Source organism: Balaenoptera musculus, chromosome 18 (genome assembly GCF_009873245.2).
Source record: "Balaenoptera musculus isolate JJ_BM4_2016_0621 chromosome 18, mBalMus1.pri.v3, whole genome shotgun sequence".
Lineage (NCBI taxonomy): Eukaryota > Metazoa > Chordata > Mammalia > Artiodactyla > Balaenopteridae > Balaenoptera > Balaenoptera musculus.
The window spans coordinates 50,643,360-50,657,935 of NC_045802.1; the positions used below are offsets into that span (position 1 = coordinate 50,643,360).

At 37.2% G+C, this 14,576-nt stretch overlaps 1 protein-coding gene across 1 annotated transcript in view; it reads right to left on the minus strand.

Annotated features, from left to right (window-relative positions):
- The window catches only part of MYCBP2 (MYC binding protein 2), a 270,931-nt gene that overhangs the window by 145,954 nt on the left and 110,401 nt on the right, over nucleotides 1–14,576 (minus strand). Inside the window, 6 exon segments of the mRNA XM_036831466.1 lie at nucleotides 2,426–2,553; nucleotides 2,641–2,766; nucleotides 3,661–3,833; nucleotides 7,712–7,865; nucleotides 8,518–8,722; nucleotides 14,284–14,401. Coding sequence (XP_036687361.1) covers nucleotides 2,426–2,553; nucleotides 2,641–2,766; nucleotides 3,661–3,833; nucleotides 7,712–7,865; nucleotides 8,518–8,722; nucleotides 14,284–14,401 — 904 coding nt within the window.

Below are 14,576 nucleotides of genomic sequence, written 5' to 3' on the forward strand. Positions count from 1 at the left end.
AAAGGGGGAGGACTACAGAGTACAGGAAAAGAATAAAAGAGAAGATATCAAATAGGAAAAGTTATGAAATTAAGTGAAAATAAATGAGAATTGTGAGGAAGAGATCTTTTTTAAAAAAAAATGGACCAATACATATTTTTAAAACCCTTATTTCTTCTGATGATTATAGTAGATGAACTACAAGAAAGGTGAGTAAAAGACTAAGAAGGAAGAGACGGGGACATTAAAACTTACTGGACAATTACTCTGTTAGACGTCTCCATTTTTCAACTATATATGCTAATAAGTTTAAAAATCTGTCTCCACCTCAGATCCTAGTCTGCGCCTGGGATTCCCCCGGGCCGCTCAATCTCACCAGTTGTAAAGTGACTCATCTCTCCTGCCTCCTGCCTTCCCTGCTCTGATTAATGGCACTATCATTCACCTACTCACTCAGATTAAAAAACCTGGGATAATCCTTTTTTCCAAATCTCTCCACCAGCACTGTATCTCTACTATTATTGGTACCAAAGCTTGTCAGTGCAACCAGTGTTAGCAGTGTTACTAGCTGGAAGAGTTCAATATGAACTAATTAGTTCTTCTCTCCATTCTCTCCTTGCTCGAACCCATATTCCACAAAGTTAAGGGTTTTTGCTTTTCTTGAATAACCCACAGCAGTCTTTTTAAAATGAGTATCTGACTAGAATACTTCCTTAATCTAAAAGTCTTCAATGGTTTCTCTTCTTCTTTGTAGCATGATATAAAGGTCCTTAATGATTTGCCCCTAACTTGGCTCCCCCGTTTATGTTCAACAAATAATTTTGAACACATACTGTGTGCCAGGCAGGCTTCTAAGAACCGGGCATACAGGGGTGAACAATGCAAACAAAAAAAAGGGGCGGGGGGCTACTGGAAGTAAGTCTGTGGTAAGGGAGAGGATCTTAAGGTAAAGAGGAAGTGAGCCATGCAGGTTATCGGAGTGAAGAGCTGCCGTCAGAGGGAGTAAGTAGCAAGTGTGAAGGTCCTGAGGTTTGACTATGCCTGGCATGTCTGAGGAACAAGGGCCGGTCAGTATGGCTAGGTTAGAGTGAAGCAACTAGTATAACATAAGGTCAGAGTGGTGATGGAAGTCAGTTCTGATGGTGTTTTTCAGGCCCTTGTAAGGCCTCTGGTTTTTATTCTAATACTAGAAGACACTGCAGGAATCTGAACAGAGGAGTGGTACACTCTGGTGTACATTCTAAGAGAATCACTCTGCTATGTTGAGAACAGACTGAAGGGAGCAAGGACAGAAGCAGATACAAATTGGGAGGCTACTGTAATGCTCCAAGCAGCTGTGGTTTGGACCAACTTGGTACCAGGGGCAGTTTTTAGAAGTGGTTAGATCCTGGATTTATTTTCAAAGTGCAGCCAACAATATTTGCTGCGAGAGTGGATGTGGGTTGTGAAAGAAAGAGGCAAGGCAAGGATGACTCCAAGATTTTTGGCCTAAGCAACTGGAAGAATGAAGTTAACTCTATTCTGAGTCAGTTAACTGGGATGCGGAAGGACAAGAGAACAGCAGGTTTAGAGAGATGGTCAGAAGCCTAGTTTTGAGTATGTTACATCCCAAATACCTGTTAGCTATCCACATGGAGATGCAGAGTAGGCAGCTGTATATATATCTTTGGAGGTCTATTAAGTGTGAGAGTGATAAGAGAAGAAATACTTAAAGCCGTAAGGCTGGATCACTGAGGGGGTGAGTAGACTTTAAAAAGATGTCCAAGACTGAGTTCCGGCACTCCAGCGTTTAGAGGTCGGGAAGATGATGAGTGACCAGCAGGAGACTAAGAAGAGCAGCCAGGGAGATGGGAGGAAAATGAAGTGTGGTGTCCTGGGAGCCACGTGAAGAAACTGTATCGAAGAAGAGCTCGACTGGATTAAATTCTGTAGACTGGTTAAGGAAGGTAAGGACTGAGACTACAGTAGTATTTAACTGAGAATTTTTAAAGAAGCCTGCTATTGAAATTAAGGCATAAAGTATAGTCGTCTCTCTCACTTTAAGAGCACAATCAGATAATGTGACAACAGAAAATTCAAGCTATTAGTGAATTTTCAAAGACTGAGCACATCCTTTGCTTAGTCTAACTGTTGCCCTTTCTGAGATGAATAGTGCAGTAAACTTAGGACTTTTGATTGCTTTTTGACTCTCTACCAGATGGAATCCATCCCCTTACTCACTTCATCCCTGGTCCCCACGCCTGTGGTGATGATGTCTGTTTACACAGTATTTGGCAGTAAGAATGCTAAAAACTTTTTAAAGCTACATCAAAATGCCCCTGCATCGTATCATTAAAACAGCTACAAGAAAGTAGGCACATACAAAGGTGCCTTCTATAAAATAATAAACTAAGTCAAAATACTTATCTTCAAACACAAAAGGCAACAGTGCGAATGAACTGCTTACCTTAATTTTAGCGGTATATTCTCCTCTACCTCCAAACAGACCGAGACCACCAAGTAAAATGTCTGTGTCAGCACTAAAACGTATAGCTTCTACCGAGTGAGCAGAGTAACCCCAGCCCCCTCCATGACCTAAAAGATGCAAATGATAACTTATGTTTTAAAATATCCATATATTTCACGTATAAGACAATATTTCCTAAACATAAATATACATACTTTCAAACCTGTTTACTACACTATAATCTTCTTTGGAATAAACCTTCATTACTGCTTGAGTCTCCTCCTCGGTACTCGCAACACCCATCTTTAAATCCTGCATAGTTGCCAAGGTATCAAGACAACCTAAAAGCAAACAAACAAAAATTCAACTCCTTGAAATTAAAATTTCCCCGAGTACTTATAATATGAGACGCTGGAGGGGATAAATTAAAACAATAAATTCTGAATGTGCTCAACAAATTTATGCCAAGCTTTTAACATTTCATGGAAGATACTTACAACCAATAAAAATTATCCTCTGCCTGGGTAATTATCATATTTAAACATAAGCTATATGACAATGTTTCACACAAAACTATCTCTCTGAAAAGTTGGAATCGCTTAATCTTTGAGTCCTTACAAGGTTCTTCCTTTTATCAAACTCCCTGAATCACTTTAGATTGATTCTTAAAGTACTATTTGAGGAAGACACAGTAGCCTGAGATAACCTTAATCGGTGCTAGTTTTGGATGTTTACAATGGCTACCAGATGTTGTAAAAGTGCTATATCTCAAATTAATTAATTAGAAGTGAAGTTGATGTGCTGTGGAAAACTATTATATAAGAAGAAACAGAAGTGGTAACTATCAAATTCCTATCATATTTTATAGAATTATTTTAAATAACGTATAAAAATTAAATATTATAATTATACATTTGAATATTTAACCTACATCACTAAAGTTTATATATTCAAGTTAAGCAAAAACATTATTTTACAAGACACCTATTAGGAAAATTATATTCAGGGCTGCTTTATATTTGGGCATATATGAATCTTTCAGGGTGTTGGTGTAAGTCTGATGTACTGTTTTCTGTAGGGTAAACCTCTTAAAGTTAGAGGATCTAACTTATTTTGCACCTAGCGTATTATTGTTTAACAAACATGACAGAATGACATACAAATTTAAGTACTCTTAAAAAAAATCCTCAGCACACATTAATGAAAATTAGCTGATCATCAAATACCAACCCTACCTAGAATGTGCAAAGCTGCATGAGACCGGGTGGTGAGAGCCCTTGACCCCGTCGGTAAGGCAAGCTCAGGACTTAGAATACTACATCGGGACTGCATGTCTGCTGCAGAGGGAAGTCGGGCATCAGCAACCACTGCATTGTAACACCACAGCTCTCTAGTGTTTGGTCGAAACCTTTCAAGAAAGAGAATAATTACAGCACCTCAACATATGGTTTCATTTAAAAAAAAACCTGTTAAGTATAATTGACAATACAAAGAGAATAATACAGCCAGCTTAACAGGACAAAACGTAGCTCATGACTTTCCATACCTGAGCTAAAGATATAAATAAAGTGATTATGTCACTATAACTGAAATAATTTGAACAAAACAGTAATATAGATCACATTTCATGAATAACAGAGCAACAGTATACTTAAAAGTATAATGTGTACTTACAAATGTAAAGCTTTTGTACAGCAAAAACTCCATAAAAAAGTGTAAAGACAAAAGATAAGTCAAAAGAAAATACATGAAACAAACATATGAGACAAAACTACAATATCCATAACGTAGAAGAGCTCCCGCAAGCCAGTAAGAGACAATCAATCCCGTATCGAAAGTGGGCAAAGGACATGGAATGATGTTCTTAGGAAGGAAGCAAAAATAGAATGTATGCAGATGCTGAATCTTACTAATAAACAGTAAAGCATCACAAAAACCGTGAGGAACCCACAATGCCCTCCTGCCATTATCTCATTCCTTTTATCTCTTTCATAACAAAATTCTCAAAGAGCAGTCTCCACTTCTTTACCTCTTTTATTCTATAAATTCTTTTTGGAAAAGTTGTTTTTATCAACTATTGAGTACACACAAAAGAACAGTAAGAAAATATTTTCAAAATAAAGTATGAAGAATAATGACACAATGTACACTAGTAAAAAGAACATTACCATTATCTATTAAGTACTCTGTGTCTCCCTCCCTACTCAGTTCCTTTCCTTTCCCTTTCAAAGGTAATGATTATCTTGAATTTCAAAAGTTTATTCTTTTCTTGCTTTTCTTTATGATTTTTCAAATGTTTGTATCAAAATAGTATATTACTTAAGTCTGGTCTTCTCAATCAATGGCACCTGATGATCCAAATTTACTAAATATAAAAGCACTTATATCCAGCAATCCCACTTTGGGTACATATCCAAAAGAACTGAAAGCAGGATCTTGAAGAGATATTTGCACACCCATGCTCACAGCAGCATTATCCACAATAGCCAAGAGGTGGAAGCAACCCAAACATCCTTCGATGGATGAAGGGATAAAGAAAATGTGGTAGAAACATACAATGAAATACCATTCAGCTTAAAAAAAAAAAAAAAAAAAAAAAGAAATCCATCATGTCACGGGCTACAGTGTGGATGAACCTTGAAGATGTTATGCTAAGTGAAACAAGCTAGTCACAAAATGACAAACTATGTATGATTTCACTTATATATCTAAAGTAGGCAAATGCAAAGGAACAGAAAGTAGAACGGTGGTTGCCAGGAGTGAGAGGGAGGTAGAAATGAGCTGTTCTTTGCATAAGTTTAAGTTTTACAAAATGAAAATGTTCTGGAGAGATGCTGTTCAACAATGTGACTATATTTAATGCTACGGAATTGTACACTTAAAAATGGTTAAGATGGTAAATGTTATTTTTACCACAATTAAAAATTTTAAAATTATTTTTAAAAAACACTTAAAAATAATACTTCACACAGAATAAATCCTATGAAAATAGCTGCTATAATTAGTAGCATTAATATTATTGGTTTATTGCTTTTTAATTTAATCTATCAATCTAAGTGTTACTTGTATTCTTATTTATATAAAAAACAAAATACATGCATTTTAAAAGGTACCAAACAATATAAACCAAACCTAATACTTGTGACCCATAGAGAAGGTTAGTGGGATTTGGTACGGGAGAAGAAAAAGATTTGGAGAAGGACCACATCCTTTTTTCTGTTTGTATTTTTGCTTTGCTTTTTAAAAAATAACAACACAGATCTATGTGTTAGTTTTGTAAATTTTGAAATGGGAAATAAAATTGCTATTAACATTTATCTGCTCTTTTCAGATGTTAAAGTTTCTAATTATTCAGGAGAAGTTATTGTTAAGAATACAAAAGGAGGCAGACTCAGGCCAGAAGGAAAGTCAAAGTAAGCTAACACTGAATCTGCAATGTCTGTGATAGCTGTCAAATGCACGTACCCTACTGAAAAACACAAAGGACACAAAGCAGCCAGAAGTCAGGATAACTGAACAAACTCTCCACCTTCCAGCTGTTTTACTCAAACATAGGAGGAGACTGCCCTTCATCTTTTAATCTCTGTTTTAGAATAAAGGGTAAACGATCAAGGACCTGGCAAGCATTTGAGATCATCTGTCCCCACTGCTACCACATGTGAAAAAGGCAAGGTTCAAGTAATCGGATACCGCACTTTGGAGTTCTGTTAAGACCCCAGGGAAATGATTCTAGTTATACTGTTAGAATCTACTTCTACTGTTATCTCTAATTTAGAGAATGCATTTCTAATTTAGTAAATGTATCCAGAAACAAATTCCATACTGTCAGTTTTTACTTTATTTTGTTAATGCAAATTTACTTCATTTAAAAATAAAACATAAAAGGATCATAGAAAATCAAACATCAATTTAAACTGAGGTCCAAACCAGAGCTTGCTCTTTGGTAACTAAGTCTCTTGTACATTGGCTTCCAATCAGTAAATAATTGAGGACAATTCTATCTTTACATCATTTGCTTCTCTGTCCCCTCCGTTCCACTGTGACCACTCTAATTCTGGTTCTCAGTATCTCATGTCTTCATAAGAATCACTATAAGACTACTCACCTCTAGTCTCTTGTTATCTAATCTACCCTGTATATTGCTGCTAGGGAGATCTAAAAGCACTACTCAACTCAATTCTGGCCTCCAAGTCTTCCCACAAAATGCCCAAATGAGATAGCACGCTTGTCAGCAACCTGGGAAGCACTATAATTCCTTCACTAGGAATCAGACTGATAGAAAACATGGCCTTTTAAGACTTGGATGGCTGGTGGAAGTGAAAGCAGGAATGGGCAGAAAAAAGAAGACAGAGAAAGTCTTCCCTCTCCTCACTCATGCCACTTCAACCTTTCAACTTACCTGGATTCCTACTAAGGCTGGCCAAATAAACAATGCAAGGGGGAAAAAAAGGTTAAGTCCTGTGATGAGCCACGCTGGTAAAGGCAGTGTACACCCCCTATTAGCGTTCAAAGCTACATATCTGAGGATAACTCTTTCCTTTACTCATTATGTACATAAAGCACCATAATAAATTTTAAACAAGTACAATATAATTTCTTGAATCGCCTGTGTACCTGTATCCATCTCTACATTTTTAAAATTTCCAGAGTTTGATAACCCTGTATATTTCTCTACTAATATGGGGATTTTGTTACATACATTCCTAAAGGGCAAGCTCATTGATCATATTTATTCTGTATTGCCTTTGGCATAATTTCTTCTACATAGCTGGTAATGATTAGATATTTACGGGACCAGGAAATAGAGTGAATTCTATACAATACAGACAAGAATGCTGACAGACTAAAAATAATTAACAAGAGAACTCTTGAGAGTAAAATTTTTTATTATAATGAGAGTAGCAAAGCCTTCTACAGCACCTACTATGTGCCTCTACCCTAAGTTCTCATAACAGCCTATAAGGTACCATTATTATGCCTATTTTATACATGACAAAAGTAAGGCACACAGAGTCAAAGTGACTTCTCCACAGCGACACAGAAAGCAAAGTGTGCAGCTGGGATAAACCTAGGCAGTCTGGCTCAGAATTCATGTTTTAACCACTACACTAAAGGCAGCAAGGGTAAAGGTCCCCGAGAGTCACTGAGATAGAAGTGTAGTTAACAGTTAAATAGGAGAGCTCTCATCTATGAAAAGTCTGCCTTATATATGACTTTTATATTCCACAAAAGTACAATTTGATCCAAACTTATTTATTACTCTATTTTATAAACAGAGAAGCTTACCTCCAAATGACATCATACACAGGATCAAGACACACACCAAATCCTTGCAGATCCTCTTGTTCAGAGTCATTAAACGTTTTACAACTCCCATCCACTTTATTTATCAGAAGACACTTAAATGGAGGAGGTTCTGATATAGAAGCAGGTACCAAGCCTTAGGAAAAAGTATTTATATATTTTAAAGATGCATTACCTTTTTATATTCCCCCAACTTATAAGATAAGCATTTCCTATAAGGTAAGTATTATTACTATCTCCATTTTACAGAAGAAGACACTGAGACGGAGGGATTTAAGTAACTAAAAACCTTTAAGTAGCAGAATTTGGACTAAAACCTCAGGCTGTCTAAGTCCACAACACATGCCCTTAATTTCTACACAATACTACTCTATTATATAATTATTCATGATATCATGGACACAAGTATAAACTGACACCTTGGTCTCGATGAAATGTCAAAGTTTGATTTGTGTAACCTTCCATAAAACTAATTTCCATCATTTATTTGACAAGAACCAACATAGAAAAATTCCTCTTCCCAATACACTGTACAGGTTTTATACCACTATAATTTAGCTCATATTTCCACCACTCTCTAGCTTATAAGTACTTTGGTTTCTACTTTCCTAATTATTTCATTCTTCCAGCACATAGATACACATAAACTTAGACACTTAGAAGCTTCTTTTAAACTTCTTCAAACAGAAGCAAACAAAAAGCTACAGGACTACATCTCATAATAGGGAAAGATGACCGTCTACTATCAAGGATTTTTTGGAAGGACATTTGCTTGTTTGGGGTATTACCTATGATGTGTTTACTGGCAAAAATTTCTGATGTAGCGAGCACATGAGAATTAATAAGTGCTTCATCAATTCGTAAGAAAGTCTGGTCCCCACTTGCACCTATCCAGGTAGCTTTTCTTCCATATTTTGATCCAATGTTAGGCATGGGAGCTGGTTTTGCATTCCAGTACGGCACATCCAAAATTGGTCTACCCAGTTGTCCTTTCTAAAAGATTAAATAAATCGTATTAACAATATTACTGGATAAACAATTTATAATATTTTATAAAGTTAAGGAAACAGTAGACAAAAATAGCTCTATGAGACATTATTCTTCATCAGCTGTTAGCTGTATTTTTTAATAAATGAAATTCATGTGAAATTTGGACCAAACATTTACAAAGGAGTAAAATAATTTCTATTATTCTTAGGAATTCTCCCCCTAATAAACCACAAAGTACATGATTAAAAAAACAATAATACAGTTGAAATAGTTCTCCATGTTAAGAAATCTCCCTGAAACGCTGTGATTGTCTTCACCAACATTTAAAGGAAAAGTATAATAAATACACAATATGTTAAAAAATTGGTAATACAAATTGTTCATTTAAAAAATCACTTTGATATTTTAAGTTGACAGTACAATAAAATGTCACTCTCGAACTCACAGAGTCTAAAAATATTTGGGTAAAAGGCCAAAATAATGAATACTGCCGCTGTGAATACAATTAGGAAATTACATATTTTTCACATGATCATGGGTTAGTAAGTTATTTCATTTATTTTTCAAGATAGAGAGCAGAAGCATTATGACGTCTTCAGTAAGTAACCGTGAACTCTCTTAAAAAGTATGGCTGTCTCTAGCTACCTGCTTAGGTAAGAGTAATAGGCAGTTTCTCACTACTAAGCGAGTAGCTATAAAAGAATGTTAACGTTGGATTGGGAAATATTCACCCACCCGTGGCTCAGGAGCTCTCTCTCTCTCTCTCCTAGCATTCCCCTTCCACAACCCCCTGGAAGGCAGACAGTGCTGCACCACGGCAGCCAGGGTTCACTGCAAGTAATGGGAACGGGAAATCACAGCAAAACACCCAAAACGTAAGGGAGCTGGGAGCACTGCAAACAAACACAGCCACAAACTGACTGCAAAAGCAACAGAGCTTCAATCCCTGGGTTGAACCAACGGAGGGAAAAGTGGCAAGCACATGATTAGAGAAGCAGCCAAGAAATTTCAATGTTTATCTCAGCTTCTTTCAAGGTCTATCCTTATGTTTTGACAAAACAACAACAACAGCATAAAAATGTGTACGTCATATTGAGGGGTATATTATGCTTTTGGAGGAAAAGAAATTAATTATATTTTTCATTGACTACTGAAATAAATATCTATTCCCCTATCAACCAACTAATGTGAAGAAAAGCAGTCTAAAAATATGATAGATGCCTGGACAGCCCCATGGGATTCAGAACGTGGTTATAAATAAGCCACATTTAAATACATAGAGGTTCACAGCTACAGCTTCTGGGGCTAGAGGACAACGATGATTGTCTGATTCTAAACATTACCATTCACACTCCCTCCAAAACAACATAAAATCCACACAGAGCAGGCTTCCCTGGTGGCACAGTGGTTAAGAATCCGCCCGCCAATGCAGGGGACACGGTTCGAGCCCTGGTCCAGGAAGATCCCACGTGCCGTAGAGCAACTAAGCCCGTGCGCCACAACTACTGAGCCCACGTGCCACAACTACTGAAGCCCACATGCCTAGAGCCCGTGCTCCGCAACAAAGAGACGCCACCGCAATGAGAAGCCCGTGCATCGCAACGAAGAGCAGACCCCGCTCGCAGCAACTAGAGAAAACCTGTGCGCAGCAATGAAGACCCAACTCAGCCAAAAATAAAATAAATAAATTAAAAAAAAAAAATCCACACAGAGCAAAGAAAACCACACATGACTCAAGCCTTCGGCAGTATCAGGAAATAATGGACCTCAGGACTTTTAAGGTGCCTGAAACCAGAGCGACCAAATTCCAAGGGGGTGTGGGGGCCGGGCACAGAAGGGGAGGCTCAAGAAGGGAACAGAGGGAAGAACTGGCGAAGTCACCCCCCAAGGGAAAACCCAAACCTCAGCGTGAAAATGCCAGATACGGGCAAGGGCTTGAAGGTTCACAGTGCCAGCCATAGGAAAAAGGCTTCAAAGTATGCAGGACGACTGCTCACCCATCAGGCTGACACAAATTAAAAGGTATGAGGGACAACACATGCTGCTGGCAAGGCTGTGGAGAAACAGGCACTCTCGTACACTGCTGGTGAGAATGCAAATTAGAGGGGAATTGTTACTATCTCACGAAACTACACAGGCATTAGTCTTCGACCCAGCAATCTTACTTCGAAAAATTTACCTCAGAGGTACACCTCTAACAATATTCATTGTTATTGTTGCAAAATATTAGAAAATACTTCTTATTCCAAGCATAAGAAATTGATTTAATAAACTACAAGATATATACACAATTGTACTATGCAGATGTAAAATATGAATTGGGAAGATCTCTATGAACTGATAAGGAATGATTTCTAGGAGATACAGTAAAGTGTAAAGACAAAGTACAGAAGAGCATATATAAAATGCTACATTTTGAAAAATAAAGATGGGGAAATAATTACATATATGTAAATATATACATACCATATTTACACCTATATCAATGCAGATATAGATAGACGGTGTGTGTGGTTATTTATATATTAATCTTTAAAAGAATAAACACAGTAAGGAGAAACTGGAAAACAATGAACTTCATAACCCACAAGCACGGCGTGAAGGGGTGGGAAGTAGGGATGCCAGAGATGGGGGAGGGAATGACACTTGGGTGAGTATACCATTTTTGTGTAACTTAACTTTTGGAAACATATTAAGGTTCTACACATTCAAAAAATAAAACTCCATCTGAGGATGTGGGAGGAGGGACCCTTAAACTTAAAAGCAAACTGAAACAGCGCACTGGACCACAAACCACTCTCCTTGGAAGTCTGAGAGCTCCAAGTCAGCAGGACATGGTAGGGGTCAGCAGTTAAACCAATGTCTTCCTACAAAGGGCCAGGAAGACTGTTACAAGAGGGAGAAGAGGAACCCCACTCAGTGACATTCTTTTAATCCATCCCTTTTCTGCCCTACCTTTGGCATTCCTCTGGAGCCTCATTCATTGTTCAAGGCCAAAGTTATCTCCAGGCTGAAAGGTCATCCCTCTTTCTCCCCAACCCGAGATCAGATCTTACTCACTTTACGGAGATGAACCCCTGTCCCAGGACAGGATGAGACAAAGTGCACCTGGTAAAAGGGCCTGTTTTCAGGAACAAGGGAAGGAAGGTGATCCTTGGCTGTTGCCACTTTTTACAAAGAATCTGCTAGTTCTACCTATTTTTATCCATATTAAATAAAGTTTAAAGAAAAAGAAAACTAAAACAAATGAACCCAACTCTATTCCAAAGGAATAACATAATCCCACTGAAAGGGGGTGGGAAGAAAGAATCCATAACTTATGAACACAGTATTTGACTCTATACCTTCGGTCTTGGGGTAGGACACAGGCCAGAGGGGGCGAGAGGGGGAGAGAGGGGGGCAGAAACAAGAGTGATCAACAAATCCTGAACTCTTTTCAGGGAGTTTGTTTTTATAGTAGCGTGGGCAAAGCAAATATAAAACTATTTTAGACATAGTTTAGGACTGAGTGAATGAGAAATAAATGTATTGATATTGTTGGGAGCCAGGATTCTTACTGTGGAAGAAGGGACATAAACATGGAATGAGACAAGGTAAGAAAGAACCCTATGGGAATGGGCTGGAATTAAGAGGTATCAGTGCAGACTTATTATTTCTAAAATACACGTATGTATGTATATATGCACACAGATGTGTACTGGGGATGCAATGAATACACCTAGTGCTCAGCTGGTGTCTAGTACTATTCCCCACTAAAAACAACCTAGGTTTTTTAGAGAAATAGCTGATTCTAGGACTCATACAGATAAGCCTGGAACAACTCGTTATGCCAGAAAGTAAGGAAGTACTCAAAAAAACGAAGAGGCATGTCACCAGAACACAGAAGTCAGCGTGAAGGGACTCCCACTGGCGAAATCTGAGACAATATAAGCACCCAAATAATTAAGTACAGTAATGACGAAAAAAGAGAAATGTGTCTACACCAATGATAAGTAGACAGGCAAACAAATATTAAATGGGCTCTTGCTTAGAGTAAAACGCAAAGGGCTGACAGGTGAATGTGAGGAGGTGCTGGTGTTGGAAAAATCATCATTTCTGCAGCCATTATAGTAAAGACTGGCTCAGGCAAGAACAATCAACAGATGCGAAATCTAGAGAGAAATTTTGATGAGAAGCAGGTATCTTAAAAATTAACAGTGTCAACCCAAAGACTGCTTATTAGTTTCAAGTGAAAAAATTCTAACTCTGCAGTAGTGAAATCAAACAAAATTTTACAGGTGATCAAAATTTACATCACCAATAAAGGGCAAGTGGGCATTTTGTGCCTCCAAATGTGACGCCCTGAGAAGGACACAATATCACTTACATGGTATTTTAGTCTGGAATGCACAACCTGAATCTAAACATGAGGAAATATTAGAGAAACAAAAATGAGGAAACTTTTGTTAAAAAAAGGAAGTACCATATTCTTCAAAAATGTCAATGTCATAATAAACAAAGAAAAGGTGCTAAAATGCTACAGATTAAAGGAGACTAAAGAGACATGAGAAATAAATACAATGCCTGATCCTAGACTGGAGGGGAAAAATGCCAGAAAAGAATTAGCGGATCAACTGACAAAACACAAACTATTTAAGGAGTAAAGGATCATAATGTATGCAAGTTATTCTTAAAGGACAAGAAAAAAAAAAGTTTTATACACACATGCATACAGAGTACGTGAGAGAATGAGAGCATGAATGTACAAATGATAAAGCAAACAGATCAAAATGTTACCAACAGGTGAATCTGATTCAAGAATATATGGGCACTCTATGTACTATTCTTATTTTTGGGAACCTTTCTGTAAGCTTAAAATTATTTCCAAATAAGAGATTTTTTTAAGTTCACATTTACATTTTTTAAAAAATCAAGAGTTGCAAATTACATCCCAGAAACTTAGGTTATAGGGTTCTGAATATTTACCCACATCACAGATGGTACAGGTTTATTAGCACAGTCTTATTAAGCTTTTCCTTCAGCTCTACTATGCCCAAACTATACAAAATTCTCAGAGCATCTTCACTCTTTTCAAGCTTTGGCAAAAAAGAGAAAGAGCAAAACAGACAGGCAAACAGACAGAGAGAGACACAGAGAGGGAGAGGAAAAAGTAAACTATAATTCTAAACAAATCTAACAAGAAAAGCAGGCCTTCAGAAAGTTCTAAAATAAAAATAATTCTACATGTTAAGAAAAATGATTCTTTACAAACTAGTTGGGAAATAAGTTTTCAGTGACAGAATTAGCTCTACTGAAAGCTTAACAGATTCTGACCTGGAATATACATGCCCAATATTCTAACACAGCTGTTAAATTTAATAAATTCTAATGCTACACTAGAGAAGAAAATCATTTCAAAGTCAAGTCAGTTAGGTTTTGTGTATGTTGGATGTGGAGACAGGAAATATGCATATGCAATAATTATAATACAAGAATTTCACTGAAACCAGAAAAAATAGCTAACGTAGACAAATCGCAAGGCAACGGTACAATGCAATATTATTAATGCTTAAAAAATTTCTTACAGAAAAACTTCCAAATGTGAAGACCTGTCCATCCATTAAAAGTACTGCCGTGTGGTTGCTGCCTGCAGTAACTTGTGTGCTAGGGCCTGGCAATGCTTGAACAAGAGTGGGACATCCCCTAGGTTAAAAAAAAAAAAAAAAAAAAAAATTAAGTCAATTTCTTACAAGACCCAACTGAAATAAAAAACAATAAACAATGCGATAAAAAATAGAAGAGATAAAAGGCACTAATAAGAATATTCAGCAAACACTTATTTAGGTACTATATGCCTGTCTCCATCCTATGTGTTAGG